General features: G+C 39.2%; 1 protein-coding gene and 1 long non-coding RNA gene across 2 annotated transcripts; both read left to right on the forward strand.

Annotated features, from left to right (window-relative positions):
• Window positions 1-979: 979 nt before the first annotated feature.
• LOC137102634 (C-type lectin domain family 4 member E-like) lies at window positions 980-4,983 on the forward strand. Its single transcript, XM_067482334.1, has 8 exons — window positions 980-1,189; window positions 1,447-1,524; window positions 2,211-2,324; window positions 2,562-2,681; window positions 2,891-2,962; window positions 3,233-3,384; window positions 3,494-3,618; window positions 3,718-4,983. Exons 1-8 carry the CDS (start codon window positions 1,126-1,128, stop codon window positions 3,923-3,925), a joined length of 933 nt encoding a protein of 310 aa, XP_067338435.1. The 5' UTR covers window positions 980-1,125; the 3' UTR covers window positions 3,926-4,983.
• A 5,682-nt stretch (window positions 4,984-10,665) lies between these two features.
• Window positions 10,666-11,221, forward strand: LOC137102798 (uncharacterized). The gene is made up of 2 exons (XR_010911274.1): window positions 10,666-10,886; window positions 10,971-11,221. It is a non-coding gene; the product is annotated as an uncharacterized lncRNA (long non-coding RNA).
• The last annotated feature ends 5,751 nt before the right edge of the window (window positions 11,222-16,972 follow it).

Below are 16,972 nucleotides of genomic sequence, written 5' to 3' on the forward strand. Positions count from 1 at the left end.
AGCCTCAGCTGACGGGGAGGAGAACTGCGGGGAGACATACAGACACAAGACAAAAAAACAAAGAGACAGAAACAAATTAAATCTTAATTAAAGAAACAAAAAACCTAACTTCTGACAAAGACAGAAGTTCTAGTCTCAGCCAGACCTTCAGTACAGCATCAAGTTAGGAACCTCAGAATATTTGACTTCTACAACATCAGAACCTCTGGTGGTCCCTACACCACGGAGTAAAAGATCCTGAGCAAACCTCTTCAGCTCAGTGGTCCACCACTGTGGAACAAGCCACCACAGTCTGCAGCCTGACTGCCAGTATTTAAGAAGACAAAACTTCCTCTTCACGTAAACTATTAAAATAAAATTCCAGTCTGTCTGATCCAGCACATGTGTCTCATAAAACAGAAAACATTTCTTCTCATAGCACCGTGCTTTTGAATCATTTTGTTTTATTTAAACAGATAAACTTTATTAAACATTGGGAAAAGAGCAGTGAAAGAAAATTAAACTTCAATCCTAATTATGATGCTCATTTGGTTGTTTATACCATTTTCTTCATAAACTTGTTGTGTGATCTATTTGTCATTTGAGTGTGATTGAAACGTGTGAAATGTTTTATGTGGCGGACGACATTTTCTCATCGACTGCCTCCACTACAAATAAGATCAACAGGAAGAGGAACACAAACTGTGAAACAAATCTTTTGTCTGTGCCAAACACTATGAGTCTGAAAACAGTGAAGGTTGAAGTTGTGGAGGTGGTGGTGGGTGGTTCTATACATTATGGTATAGGGGAGTAGATATAATCATACTCTGATCCTTTTAACCCTAAAGGTGTAGATGGGGGAGGGGACTGTGGCTCTGCTCTATTTACATGTCAGAAGTAAAAAAAAACTACATTTCCATTTTACAGTTTCACTTCTTCTATTATCTCCCATGTTGTAAGATAGCATGATTTGTGTAAACAAAGAAAGTGAAGCATTCATTCAGTGACCTTGGTGAGTAAGGACATATAATGAGGAACAAGGCTCATGTTTTCTTCCTTCCTCAGAATAAAGATGTATTTTAAATCTGCTCTGTGAAACGTGTTTCAGTTCTTCATAAACCCCACTGATGGTCACACAGCAGGAAAATGTCTGAAGCTGAGGTTTTATATTCTGATGTCAGGTTCACAAGAGCGAGAGGAAATGGCAAAGGTGAGTGTTAAATTACTTATGTGTCTTAATGATTTATAGAAAGAAAATAAAGATATAAAGTCAGTCAACACGGTAATTTGCTGAAATAACAACTAAAAAAAGTTTTCTGTTCATGGTAACACTGTCAACTCTGCTACCGAAGTTTTCCAATAAAAAAGAAAAGTAACTTAAAGAGATGCTTCATTTGTTTGACAGAGTTTTAGGCAAATCTGAAACATCTGCAATGCATTTAAAAGCTGTTTGCTTTTGTGTTGCAGAGGCCATTTCTCCATCAGAGGAAACCACTTACTCTGAAATCCAGATGTTGAAAACTCAGCCACCTGCAGAGCAGCCTGGTGGGAAATAAACTGTATTAATAAACAGTCATCGTGAGATAAAGAGACACAACTATTGACTGTATCCACAAAAAATGTGTCAGAGCTCAGTACCTGTAAACAAAAACCATATGATTGTATTACAAACTGGATTCCTTTTGTGGTTTAGTTATTTCAGTGTCTCAAAAGTAAATATTTCCTGCCTTTGCTGGAAATATAACATCCTAATACTATAATACAGTTTACTATATACTGTAAGGTTGAGTTCAGTATTTCTCACCTGAACAATGTAAAACTGGTGTAAACAAACATTCTCCTTCTATCTCTGTCAATATTCTCTGTTTTTAACAAACGTTTACATGGAAATGATGAAAGAACCAGTCAGCTGTCACATTTAGTGTGAAATGGAGTGAAAAGAAGAAGTTAGTGCTGAGAAAAACAAATGAGGAAGTGACCATGAAGAGGACTTATGGTTTATATACATTTAATCAACTGCTACACAAACTTTCAAACCTGTTTGGTTTTAACTTCAAGCTAAAAATGGATAATGTGTAAATAAATAAACTGAAGTTAAAGTTGATCAGTGACAATAGAAACAGCTTCTGTTGGTCTGTTGGTAAAACAAGTGAACGCGTTTAGTGTCAAAACACAAAGGGGAGGACACATTATTAAATCTTTACCATTTTCTGTCTTTTTGACCTTTTCAGCAGCTTCCCAACAAGTGGAGTCAAACAAAAGGTCAAAGGTCACATCAGACAGAGTGCCCCTGCTGGTCCTCAGTGTTCTCCTCACAGCTGCTGTCATTGGTCTCTGCGTTGTCTGTGAGTTGTGTCAATACATGTAAATTGACTTTAAGGGACATTTAACAAACAAAAATCAAAGTAATTCTTGTTTTTATTTGTGTTGTTCTTGAATGAAACCTAGTTCATTTTATACACTGTCATTTCCTGACATTTTAAAAGTGTGAGTCCACCTGTGTACTTTACTTTGCAGTAAAGATACTTGGGGGATCTGATACAAACAGCTGTGATCTATGTGGTTTCTTTGTTGTTAATCAGGTTTTGATCATTTCCAAACCAAGAAAACTCTTCAAACACTAAAAGAAAACTACGAAACAATGATGAAAACTTTTCAAACATTGAAAATTGAAAACAAAGGCGTGAAGAAAAATCTCACAGGTAAGACTGTCAGGGTTTGAATCTGTACAACAATCTTTCATCTTTATTTCCAACAAAAGACCAACATTAATGCATTTTTTATTAACTTTTTGTTTGTTTTCTGATCATTTGAAAAAAGTGCGACAATAGTTTTTTTCTGTTCACAAAAAAGTGATGATTCTGATAAAAAGATTTAATTTAAATCAGTAATTTATCTTCTTTCATAACAGAATGTCTCTCTGAAATAAATCAAGGCACCAGGCTGCAGCCTATGTGCCCAGAACCTACTGAAGTTAATACTAGTAAGTTATGAATTTGTCTTTTTCACTGATGATTAATAAACAGTAATAAATAACAGACACAGTGAGTCAGTCAGTGATGTATTTATGTTTCACTAGTTCAGACTGTATACTGCAGTAACTGGAGTTGTGAGATAGTAAAACTGCATCTGTAAAAGAGAAAACTTCACTTTCTCTGATTGTCTCAGTTAAAACTCAGACTCTCTCTATGTGAATCAAACATAAAGAGTGATTGTGTCACCTGACTGATCTCTTTGCTGTAAACTTTTACAGATGAACCATGTCAGAAGTGTGAAGAAGGCTGGGAGCTACATGGAGGAAAGTGTTATTATTTCTCCAACAAACCTTCATCCTGGAACCAGAGCAGAGAAGAATGTGTCCATCATGGAGGAGATCTGGTTAAGATCGACAGCAGAGAGGAGCAGGTATAAAACACTGCAGCAGCTTCATGTTCTCACATATTTGATCACATAAGTTTTATTATCTCAGCACAGAAAAGTCACAGAGTCATTTTCACCACCTCTGATTGTTCAGTCATTCCTGGAGGAACGTTTGAGAAACAAAATTAATGAAGAACAGGACAAGTTCTGGATCGGACTGACAGACTCACAGGAAGAAGGCAGATGGTTGTGGGTGGACGGATCAGAACTGGGCACAAGGTTTAACTGTTGTAAAAACCTGTTTGTTTATCTTTAATCTCAGTTTTACTAGTTTTACCAGTTTTATTGACCCTGATCTTTGTGTTTCACATCTTTTAGTTTGAGTTTTTGGAAAAGTGCAGAGCCAGACGACTGGAAAGGAAAAAGTAGGGAAAATCCTCATGGAGAGGACTGTGTGAGGATGGGGTATAAAGAAGGAGCTGATGACCAGATGTCTTGGTTTGATCACTTCTGCAACAACCCTCACAAAAGTATATGTGAGAAAGCAGCACAAACTGGACGTTATGTTTGTAATTGTAGTTTGTAATACAGTGAAGCTTTAGTCATCAGCTCCATTAACAATCTCAGTACAGGATGCAGAACATGGAGCAATGCTGTTTGTAGAAAACTAATGTCACCAACAATGTGAGATGTTGCAAACATTTAAAGATCCACAGTCAAAACTAAAAATACTCAGTTTGATGTTTTTTTAACTAAAGAAATTCTGTGACCTTTTGTAAAAATTCTGTAAGTCACATCAACATCTCATATCTATGAATATACAAAATGTCTCCTACTTTATGCCTAAATCGGGGCCTTTGAGTTTCCACATCAAACTTGTCTAAGTTGCATATTTGATGATGAACTGGTTTCTAGGTCATAATCATATATTCACACATTAAACTTCAAAACTTAAGATGAGCACAGAGAAACGTTGTTCTGTTTCCTCTGCAGATCAAAAAAAGCTTAAAGTGTCAAAATCTGCATAAACGTCAGTTTCCCTTCAGTCAGAAACATGTTTAGCTTCTGTTTTGTGGTCAGAATGATGTTTGTGCAGAGTTTGACTCTACAAGAAAAGTTTCTCTTAGTTTGTCTGACTTTATAACCTGAAGACATCATTTGTTCAGTCAGTGAAAAGCTGGAGCTGATGACCAATGTTCTAACCAGTTAAATCTCTTGATGCACAGAAAAAACTGCAGTTTTCAAAGACGAGTACATTTTAAAGAACTACCACATGTAAAAAAAGACCAGAGGACAAAGACAAATACTGAAGAATCAACAGACTTTTAGTGATGTTTTTAACATGCGTTCCAACAGCCTGCTTTGCTCTAATAATATGTTTGTTCACACAGTCTAATTTTTTGTGTTTTCATTTTAAAAACTTGAAAATGTTCCATTGCAAACCTTTAGACAAAGATGCTACAGTTCATAAAAACAATACAATGATTTAGACATAAATTACTGTAGATATAAAATGTTGTATCATGTTGTGTGTAGTGAATGTGAGTATTTATACTATGAGTACAACAATCCTGTGGGTTTGGTTTGAGAAGTTTCAGCCGTAGAAACTAAAAAAACATAAATAAATATTCAGAAATCTGGTTTTTGAAGTGGTTTTCTGCTTGAATATTACATTTAACAAGACCTGAACAGATTTCTGCAGGAACTTTATTTATGAAACACATGTGGAACAAATCTGAACCACAATTTACATTCATAGTATCAACATTATTAATATTTCAAATATTTAGTTTTCTTTGTGAATTACTATGGTACAACATGTACATTTTGGAGCATCTAGTACTTTAACTTGGGAAATGAATTTAAATGGGTACATCAACCACTACTGGAGCAGTTTGTTAGCAACTACTTCCCAGTTTGTTTGAGTACTGACTAACTAAAAACTAAAAGGCTTCGTGTCCGTAAAGAAGGTCAAAACAACCGTAAAAAAAAAAAGTAGCAATTTAGTTACAAGCTAAATAAAAATATTGTATAATAAATAAGTGTGAAGCAAGAAACAGCATAAACCTGAGTTTGGGGAAGTAGTTTCTTGTCCATCTTTGACTTTACCATCAGTTTTAAGTGTTTTTTGACAGGAAACTGATCTTTGACACTGACAGTCTCTTAGTGTTAAAGGGACATGTTGATAGAAACTTTATGAAGAGAGAAATTTAAATGTGAGTTCTGTGTAAAAATGCTCATGTTTTTTTCTTACTGTCTCAGCTATTGTATGAAGCTATGTGTGACAGACTCTTAGTGACTATATAAAAAGTAGATTTGTTTTGAAGTGATATGTGAGGTTAAAAAATGATGAGCTCATATAAATTATTATCATAGTCAAGAAGCAGAAGAAACAGGGCAACGTGTTTTCTGCTGCTGTTGGTGAAACACGTCATCTTTCAGTAACAGGGGTCAAGTTTTAAAGTGTTTCAGTGTCGACTCAAACTTTAAAAAGCTTGTTGCTAACCTCATTCTCACTTCTACAACATTAAACTGAACAAAAATTAACTTCCTCTTCTTTAAGACCATAGTTAGAAGCTAATGAAGTCAGTTCACTAAGTGGAAACAGTAGTCAGTGTTTTTACTGTGTAGGTTTGAGATATTCACTGATCAGTCAGAACTATAACCACCTGGTGGTCTGAATGTTGTGGTGGACTGAGGTCAGGATGGTAAATTAATAAATGTGGCCGTGATCAAGAATCAGAGAACACACCACAGCACAACTTCACCCAAACAGACTAGAACAGATGGCTGCTAACAGGTTTTACCTTAAACACACAAATCCACAGTTTGTCTAACGTGTCTGTTCCACACACACACTGGGACCAAGGAGCTGAAGAGAAACCTGTCCCATGTGGGACTGGCTGACCTGTAGGGAGGGGGGAAGCCTAACAAGCCTCACCTGAAGCTTCATCAGGATTTAAGGTAGACTGGCCTTTAAGGTGGACCTGTGTCCACTGCTACAGATGGGACTGAGAACAAGCTCAAGATTGAGCAGAAACTTTATGAGACACATGTCCAAAAATTCTGGACTAAATGTTCACATACATGGTATCAACAAAATCGAAGTTACTTTGTGGAGTACTTACACTTTTGTATTTTAACTACATATTAAGCAAGTACTTAGTAGGTAAACAACTTAAATGGTTACATCTACTAGTGATGAAGTCGTTTTTTACAGACTTTGTGTTTTTCCCTTCATGAGTAAAAAAGCAGAAGTGTTATGGTCAAGACAAACATAAAAAACAAAAAGTGGCAGCACGTAATAAATGTCACAATAAACCTTGTTTTTGCAGAACATAAACTGTTAAAACTTGTTTAATTCAAACACTTGAGCAACTCGTGTTTGGGGAAGTAGATTATCATCAATACTTTTTCTACAGTAAACTGCGACACTGACGCTCATTTTGTGAAGTGTTGATATGTGCTTCACATGACTGTTAATTTAAAATAAAAACACGGGAGAAGAAGAAGAAAGATGAGTTCTGAATATGATGCTCATGATTTCAGCTGTCCAGGAGGACACACTGGACAGGTCCCCAGTCTGTCAGATATTTGTTAAATGTTCTCAAATGGTGTTTTTTTTTTTTGTTGCAGAGAAAGTTTCCACTGAAGGCAGGATCCTGAAGACTGAGCACAATGAGCTACAGAGAAGGCAACAAGCAGGAATGTGACGGTAAGTCAGTGTGAAGAAGAACTGGGAGGGAAACAAGCATCGAGTGAATTTAAGTCAGAATCCACATTAATGAAGAGACAGAGAAAAGCAGCTGACTGAGGATCAGTGAGTCAATTAACCGGATTTTTAGTCTCAGTCTTTGTAAAGGACGATGGTTGTGATGTGTGAGGTCGACTGACACTGTTGGTTTTGATGCAGGAAATCTAATAATTATTTTCCTTTGCTATTTTTAATATTTAAAACAAACCTTGAAGGTGTGAATGTTTTAGAAACTGGACGATCAAAAGAGAAATTGATCAGTAAATTAATCCTTAATAAAAGTAAACTATTCACCCACTGTCCTGCACAAGATTGTTAAAATTCACCTCAGCTACAACAGTAAAGTGCTGCTGATACTTTCTGCATGAGTAAAACTACGACCACGATATTAAATAGTATAAAAGTCACAGTGGATATTTTCAGTACTTTTAATACTTATGTACATTTTCCTGATTAAACCTACAAGTGTGGGACTTGTTGTTGTAATGGAGTATTTTCACAGTTTTATTAGTATTAGTTCTTCTACCACTGTACTATACCTACAATTCAGCACTTACACTAACTCAGTAATGTTCTGTACATCAAACATTAAAAGGTTGTTTAATTCTCGTTCCCCTTAAAATGTTTTTCTCGCAAATAGAGTCAACAGCTGCTGTTTATTGATCCTGTTGTTTTTTTACTGCTGCCTGTTCATCTGCTGCTGTGTCCTTTTGTCTCTGTCTCCAACAGAAGATTCTGTCCCTGTCTTTCTCCCTTTTCACTCTGCTGTTCATGTTTTGTTGAATTGATGCAGATTGGAAGGTGGCTACTGCACAAGTAATGTTAGAAAACAGTTTTGCCTCCAGCTGCAAAGCTTTGTGTGTCTGTGTGTGTGTGTGTGTGTGTGTGTGTGTGAGACTTGGAGAAGGAGAATGGAGCTGGTCAAAGCACGATGTGACTGGGTCATTACAGGCAGCAGCAGCTCACTGAACCTGGAGCAGCCAGATGACCAGTCCATGTCTGACTATCAAACACACAAACAGCAGCGTGATAGGGCGTCTAAAGATGTGCTCATATAAACTATTAATATCATCACAGTCAAACAGCAGAAGAAACCAAACAAGGTGTTTTCTGCTGTTGTTGGATAAACTTCATCTTTCAGCTTAAAGAGTATAGAAGTTAAACTTTAAAATGTTTGGTACTGAAAACAGAAATACTTCCACAAGATTAAAACCATTTAAAAAATGAACTTCCTCTTCTTTAAGACCATAGTTTGAAGTTAATAAAGTCACATCCTGGAGCTCACAGTAAAAGAACATTAAACAGCAGGTCAGTGTTTTTACTGCACAGGTTTCAAGGTTGTGCTGATTAAATTAAAACTTTATTTAATTGTTAATTTATTTCTGTCTGAGAAAAATACCTGAGAACATAAAAACAAAAACCTAATAACCATTACACAAACAAATAAAGACAAATCAGTGCTTATTAAAACAAGAACGATCAAAAGATGACAAGCAAAATATTTGATATTTCTAAAGGGAATAAAATCTTCCAGCATCAATGTCCTGCTCCTCATCTGATTAATGAGGGGTTTAGTATCAGACACCCGTTTGTCCTCATATGTATTTGGACAGTAACAGTTTTCATCAGTTGGTCTCTGTAGGCCACCACAGGGAATCTGAAATGAATCAATGAATATTAGTCACAGTGGTGATGGTCATGGAGACTAACAGCTGAAAGAGCTACAGGATAAATTGTCCAATTGTCTGTTTGTGTTATTAGTAAAATGGTTTGAATAAAAATGTGTGTTTCAGTGCTGAGGTGGAAAATCAATATTTTTAATACAATGAGTAAAAAGAAGTGTCTCCATTGTTCAACCTCAGAACTTGATTTGAAACAATCAGCAGCAACAAACTGAACCCTTCCAGAGAAAACAGATTTAGGGTTGAACCTTTTTCAATGGACAGTGTTTGATGAGGTAAAATCAGAAGGTTGTTATCATTTCTGATGACGGCTGCATTTTATAGAAGAGCTGCTGATGTTACTGTGTCCACCCTCTGAACTCTTCTGTGTTCTCACATGTGTCTCCTCTAAATGTTCAACAGGTGAAGCTGCTGCAAACAGAAGGTCAAAGGTCACATCAGAGAGAGTCGCCCTGCTGGTTCTCAGTGGTCTCCTGGCAGCTGCTGCCATTGTTATTTACCGTCTCTGTGAGTTTGTACAGTTTTATTCATGTAGTTGTACTTTAAAAATGATAAAGCAGCAGTAAGTAATAAACTAATTTGCTCTTTTGGAACAAAAACTCTTTTCAGAGAATTCTTATTAAATAAACATCATCATTATGATGTAATATTTGGGGCATCTGCAGCTCAGTTGGTAAAGGCAGTGCTCCACAGACTACAGGGTCAGGGGTTTGATCCCTGTCCCTGGCTATATGTCAAAGTGTCTCTGGGTAAGACACTGAACCCCTAACAGCCCATACCCCTCCCCAGCTGTGCAGTGCTGGTCCAAGCCCAGTAGAAATTGGGGAGGGTTGTGTCAGGAAGAGCATCCAGTGTAAAAATTGTGCCAAATCAACATGTGGACAATGATCCGCTGTGGTGACGCTGAACTCACAGGATAAGCAGAAAGGAAAACAACAACATTGTGATGTAATATTTGAAGGTGTTTCTTCTACAGTAAATAACAAATTGTCATCACTGTATATTATAAAGAAGTAACATTTACTGATTTTCAGCTTTTGATCATTTCCACAACAAGAAAATTCTTCACACTCTGAAAGATGAAAATGAAGCCATGAGGAAAAATCTCACAGGTCAGTTTGTCAGGGTTTGAAACTGTCTCATAACTTTACCAGGTGAACTCCAGATTTAATTTGGAGTTTTCAAAAAAAGACAATTTTTAGTTTATTTCCAACAGATGATCAACAATAATCTATTTTATCAACCTTTTATTTGGTTTCTACTTATTTGTTCTTATGTTAATTGTTTTTGTTTTTTCTGTTAAGGTTCATCTAAAAGTGATGATTCTGATGAAAAGAATTAATTTTAATCAGTCATTTATCTTCTTTCATAACAGAACATCTCTCTGAAATAAATCAATGCACCAGGCTGCAGCCTATGTGTCCAGAACCTACTGAAGTTAATACTAGTAAATTATGGATTTGTCTTTTTCACTTTCACAGATGATTAATAAACAGTGATAAATAACAGACACAGTGAGTCAGTCAGTGATGTATTTATGTTGCACTAGTTCAGACTGTATACTGCAGTAACTGGAGTTGTGAGATAGTAAAACTGCATCTGTAAAAGAGAAAACTTCAGTTTCTCTGATTGTCTCAGTTAAAACTCAAACTCTCTCTCTATGTGAATCAAACATAAAGAGTGATTGTGTCACCTGACTGATGTCTTTGCTGTAAACTTTTACAGATGAACCATGTCAGAAGTGTGAAGAAGGCTGGGAGCTACATGGAGGAAAGTGTTATTATTTCTCCAACAAACCTTCATCCTGGAAGCAGAGCAGAGAAGAATGTGTCCATCATGGAGGAGATCTGGTTAAGATCGACAGCAGAGAGGAGCAGGTATAAAACACTGCAGCAGCTTCATGTTCTCACATATTTGATCACATAAGTTTTATTATCTCAGCACAGAAAAGTCACAGAGTCATTTTCACCACCTCTGATTGTTCAGTCATTCCTGGAGGAACGTTTGAGAAACAAAATTAATGAAGAACAGGACAAGTTCTGGATCGGACTGACAGACTCACAGGAAGAAGGCAGATGGTTGTGGGTGGACGGATCAGAACTGGGCACAAGGTTTAACTGTTGTAAAAACATGTTTATTTTTAATCTCAGATTTACCAGTTTTATTGACCCTGATCTGTGTTCCACATCTTTTAGTTTGACTTTTTGGATAAGAAAAGAGCCAGACAACTGGAAAGGAACCAATGGGGAATATCCTGATGGAGAGGACTGTGTGAGGATGGGGGAGAAAGCAGGAGCTGTTGACCTGAAGTGTTGGTTTGATCAGTCCTGCAACAACCCTCACAAAAGTATATGTGAGAAAGCAGCACAAACTGGACGTTATGTTTGTAATTGTAGTTTGTAATACAGTGAAGCTTTAGTCATCAGCTCCATTAACAATCTCAGTACAGGATGCAGAACATGGAGCAATGCTGTTTGTAGAAAACTAATGTCACAAACAATGTGAGATGTTGCAAACATTTAAAGATCCAAACATTTTTTAAATAAACAGGATTTTCTTCTAAAAACACAATAACAATTTTACAGGGCTTGTACAGTTTTATTCACGTAGTATTACTTTGAATATGATAAAGCACAAGGTTTTTTCACATCTGGGAGATCAGCAAAAATAAATAAATAAACAAATAGGACTATTTCTTCTTTTGGAGCAAAACTCTTTTCAGTGAATTCTTAATAAATGAACATCATCACTGTGATGTAATATTTGAAGGTGTTTCTTCTACAGTAAATAACAAATTGTCATCACTGTATATTACAAAGAACTAACATTTACTGATTTTCAGCTTTTGATCATTTCCACAAGAAGAAAACTCTTCAAACACTCAAAGAAAACAATGTAACAATGATGAAAACTCTTCAAACATTGAAAAATGAAAATGAAGCCCTGAAGAAAAATCTCACAGGGAAAACTGTCAGGGTTTGAATCTGTACAACAAACTTTCATCTTTATTTCCAACAAATGACCTGACGCAACCCTCCCTAATTTTTACCAGGCTTTGACCAGCACTGCACCGCTAGGAATAAAATAAATTACACATTAAAATCATTATTGCACCAATTTCAATCCATGGGTGAAGGTAAGTAAAAATATCTCTATATATAAGACCACCATAAAAAACACAGCACATCTGCTTTGCAAAGTTGAAATTATGAAATGTTTTCAACCTAAATAAAAATGATTTCTAATAAATGTCAGCAGTAACCTTGTTTTTACGGACTATAAACTGTGAATTAAACCTCATTTAATTCAAACACTGCAAAAACCTGTGTTTGGGGAAGTAGAGCCTTGTTTCTATTTTTGACTGGGACTTTTTTCTACAGAGAACTGTCGGATCTGTGACACTGATAGTTACTTGTTAAAGTGACATGTTGGCATGTGCTTCACAGTACTGTTGATTTACAATAAAACTCCTAAAGACAAAAGAAGAAGAAAGGTGAGTTCTGAATATGATGCTCACGATTTCACCATTGTCTTCATAAACAGTAAAACATTATTTTTGAATCAACTTTTTTGGAGTTGAACATCCATTTTCCAAACCATTTATCCTGTTGTAGGGTCACTGGGGGATGGAGCTTATCCCATCTGTTACTGGGCGAGAGATACTTTACATCCTGGACAGAAGGTCAAAGGTCACATCAGAGAGAGTCGCCCTGCTGGTTCTCAGTGGTCTCCTGGCAGCTGCTGCCATTGTTATTTACCGTCTCTGTGAGTTTGTTTTATTTATGTAGTTTTACTTTGAAAATGATAATGCAACCGCAAGGGGGCACAAGCCAGTGTCTTCTTGTGCCAGTCCCAAGTCTGGATAAATGCAGAGGGTTGTGTCAGGAACGGCATCCGACATTAAACACATGCCAAATTAAACATGCGAATCGTGACAATGACTTCCATACCGGATCGGTCGGGGCCCGGGTTAACAACGACCGCCACCGGTGCTGTTGACCTACAGGGTACCGGTGGAAATTGGACTACTTTTGGTCAAAGACGAAGAAGAAGAGGAGGAAGGTGTGTTCGTAGGCAGAGAGAGAAGAGGAAAGCTAAGAATGTAGGAATGACAGTAGGGACTTTGAATGTTGGTACTATGACAGGGAAGGCTAGGGAGTTGATCGACATGATGCAGAGAAGGAAGGTGGACATACTGTGTGTCCAGACCAGGTGGAAAGGTAGCAAGGCTAGAAGCTTAGGAGCAGGGTTCAAGTTGTTTTACCATGGGTCAGATAGGAGGAGATACGGAGTAGGAGTTATCCTGAAAGAGGAGTTGGTGAGGAATGTTCTAGAGGTGTTGAGAGTTTCAGTCAGGTTGATGAGTCTGAAGCTGGAAATTTGAAGGGGTGATGTTCAATGTTGTGAGTGGTTATGCCCCACAGGTAGGATGTTATTTAGAAGAGAAGGAGAAATTCTGGAGTGAGTTAGATGAAGTGATGCAGAGCATCCCCAGAGGTGAGAGAGTGGTGATTGGTGCAGATTTCAATGGGCATGTAGGTGAAGGGAACAGAGGTGATGAGACTGTTATGGGCAGGTTTGGTCTTCAGGACAGGAACGCAGAAGGACAGATGGTGGTAGACTTTGCAAAGAGGATGGAAGTGGCTGTAGTGAACACTTTCTTTCAGAAGAGACAGGAAGATCGGGTAACGTACAAGAGCGGAGGTAGAAGCACTCAGGTGGACTACATCTTGTGTAGAAGCTGTAATCTGAAGGAGATCAGTGACGGTAAAGTATTGGTAGGGGAGAGCGTAGCCAGACAACACAGAATGGTGGGCGTAAAATGATGCTGGTGGTGAGGAAGATGAAAAGGACTAAGGCAGAGCAGAGGATGAAGTGGTGGAAGTTGAAAAAGGAAGAATGTCGCATAGTTTTCAGGGAGGAGCTGAGAAAGACTCTGGGTGGTTTGGAGGTGTTTCTAGATGACTGGACCACTACAGCTAATGTGATCAGGGAGACAGGTAGGAGGGTACTCGGTGTGTCATCTGGAAAGAGGAAAGCGGACAAGGAGACTTGGTGGTGGAACGAGGAAGTTCAGGAGTGTATAGGTTCGACACTAAGGAGGGAGAGGTGGATTTGTACAGGTTGGCCAGACAAAGAGATGAGAGAAACAATGAAGTTGTGGGAAAGAGTAGTGGAAGCTCGGCTAAGCGCAGAGGTGAGCATTTGTGAGCAGCAATATGGTTTCATGTCTAGAAAGAGTACAGATTTTTATTTTTACAGATGCAGTATTTGCTTTGAGGATGCTGATGGAGAAGTACAGAGAATATCATAAGGAGTTACATTGTGTCTTCGTAGATTTAGAGAAAGCGTATGACAGGGTGCAGAGAGAGGAGCTGTGGTATTGTATGAGGACGTCTGGAGCGGCAGAGAAGTATTAAGAGTGGTGCAGGACATGTATGAGAGCTGTAAGACAGTGGTGAGGTGCTGTAAGTGTAACAGAGGAGTTCAAGGTGGAGGTGGGTCTGCATCAAGGATCAGCTCTGAGCCCCTTCTTGTTTGCTCTGGTGATGGACAGGCTGACAGATGAGGTTAGACAGGAATCTCCATGGATTATGATGTTTGCAGATGAAATTGTGATTTGTAGTGAGAGCAGAGAGCAGGAGTAGGAAAATCTAGACAGGTGGAGGTCTGCTCTGGAAAACAGAGGAATGAAGCTTAGCCACAGTAAGACAGAATACATGTGTGTCAATGAGAGGGACCCAGGTGGAATGGTGAGGTTACAGGGAGCAGAGGTGAAGAAGGTGCAGGACTTTAAATACTTAGGGTCAACGGTTCAGAGCAACGGTGAGTGTGGAAAAGAGGTGAAGAGGCGAGTGCAGGCAGGTTGGAACGGGTGGAGAAAAGTGTCAGGTGTGTTGTGTGATAAAAGAGTATCAGTGAGAATGAAAGGAAAGGTGTTCAAGACGGTGGTGAGACCAGAGATGTTGTTCGGCTTAGAGACAGTGGCACTGAAGAAAAGACAGGAGGCAGAGCTGGAGGTAGCAAAGCTTAAGATATTGAGGTTCTCTTTGGGAGTGACGAGGATGGACAGGATCAGGAATGAGGACATCAGAGTGAAGAGGATGCAGAGTTAGATGGAAGCACATGATTCGCTGTGGCGTCACCTGAAAGGGAACAGCCCAAAGGAAAAGAAGAAGATCAATATCAAGCTACATTTCATCGTTTCATTTTCTGTTCTGCTCATTTGATTGAAGTGTGAACAAAATTTGGATTTTAACAAATGATTATTGATTAACAATAATTAAAATTAAATCCAAGCCATTACACAAATGCTTAAGACATCTCTCCCAGCAGACACCTTCCCCCCACATTTAAACAGCTCTAGTTGCCAACTACTGGAACTAGCTTCCTCCTTTTAATCCATGTGAACTACCAGATCCTCCTGTCCACACTCTGACTTTGGCATCACTGGTGCAACTCTGGCCTGGCTCAGGTCTCACCCATCTGGATGAATCTTCAAGATTTCTTGACAGGGGCACATTTCTAACCCTCACAGCTTCTCCACCTGTGTGCTGCAGGTCATCTCTGCCTTCCATAGTCCACTTACTCAGATGTTCCTATTACCGTCACAAAGCTCCCTTTGTCCTTTCCACTGGATGTCGGTTTACATGAGAGGGGAACATCTTCAAAATAAATCCCCCCGATACTGTGAGATTCCAACAAACACACACAGGGATTCAAGTGCAAGAGCCAACATAAGACAGGAAGTGCAGAAGAAGATTTATTAACAAAGACTATAAAATGAACTTACAGCAGACAGGCAAAGGAAATAAAGTCCAGGTCAGTCCAGACGAGAACCAGCCAGCGCCTCCATTCTTCACGCCAATTTGAGAGTGAGGAGCTCTCGGTTTCCAATGTCGTAGTTCTTCTTAGCCTCTAAGCGTCGGGAAGAAGGCGTAGGGATGCATCTTGTTGTCTGCTCCCAAGCGTTGGGACAACACCGCTTCCACCCCAGTTCCAGAGGCATTGACCTCCAGAATGAATTGCCTCTTGGTGTCCGGGAGCGTGAGGATAGGAGCGGTGGTGAATAATGTCTTGACGTGGTTGAATGCTCTATATCTGCCCCTCCTCCCCACACAAAGGAGGTCTTGGTGGAGCTGAGGGCATGCAAAGGGGCCACTACATTACTGTAACCCCTGATGAATTGTCTGCAAAAGTTTGCAAAGCCTGAAAACCTTTGCAACTGTTTCCGGTCTGTGATAACTGGCCACTCCACAACTGTCCTTACCTGCAGCACTGCTACCACTGCAAAAGGAGGTTGCATTGCATAAATCAAGCTGTGAAAATGGTAGCACCGTGCAGCAACTCAAAGGCTGATGACATAAGGGGAAGGGGATACTTATTCTTAACAGTAATATAATTTACCTCCTGGTAATGTATACATGGTCTAAGCCCCCCATCTTTCTTCCCAACATGACATTACTGGGAGGAGACTCAGCCGCACATAAGCAATTAGTCAGACAAAATGGACTCAACTAATTTGTGGGTTGTGAATGAATAACCAAGGAGAACCTAGCAACAGCGGTGTATTTGGGCAATTGTACACAAATTGTGAACTCAGTTAGTGATGGTATTTTCACAGGTTTAGTAATAAACTGAATGTGGTGAGTTACACAATTATCTGTGACTTTTACCTGAAGTCTGGCAGAAACTTCCATCGATGAAGTTGGCATCAGAGCCAATAGGTAGAGTGGAGCGAGCGGAAGGTGGATCCGTAACCTGACGACACTTACTCGGTCGTCCCTCCGAGTCACGCTCCCTCTGACGTTCCTGGACGCTGCTACTCTGCGAGGCGCTGATGGGTTGAACACGAAGGTTAGTTCGTTAGCAAATGCCTCAAAAGACTGACAACACGCGGACCTGTTCTCCCATTCCGCGTCCCCCAAGCGCGCGCTTTCCCCGAGAGTAGGGAGATAGTATATATGTCACCCTGCTGCGCTCCGTGGGGGGTGTAAGGGGCTGCGGCTCCAAGAAGCAAACGGGCGGCATTTACTGGCATCTCGACAAAAGCGTTCAGGTGGTGCCATCCTACACTCGGAGGAAGCAACAAAACTAGACGCACCTGCTCGAAACCCCCGCACAACGAATCTAACTTACCAGAATTTTCCTCTACTCCTGCTGTGTTGGGCTCAGTTGAGCCTCCTGGGACCGTCAT

Source organism: Channa argus, chromosome 1, assembly GCF_033026475.1.
Source record: "Channa argus isolate prfri chromosome 1, Channa argus male v1.0, whole genome shotgun sequence".
Taxonomy (NCBI): domain Eukaryota; kingdom Metazoa; phylum Chordata; class Actinopteri; order Anabantiformes; family Channidae; genus Channa; species Channa argus.

Excerpts from the sequence above, each read along its gene's own strand:
- LOC137102634 (XM_067482334.1), top strand. The coding sequence starts at position 1,126 with ATGTCTGAAGCTGAGGTTTTATATTCTGATGTCAGGTTCACAAGAGCG. Across the intron at positions 2,682-2,890 it reads CGTGAAGAAAAATCTCACAG|AATGTCTCTCTGAAATAAAT; the intron begins GTAAGACTGTCA and ends CTTTCATAACAG. Across the intron at positions 3,619-3,717 it reads GGATCAGAACTGGGCACAAG|TTTGAGTTTTTGGAAAAGTG; the intron begins GTTTAACTGTTG and ends CACATCTTTTAG.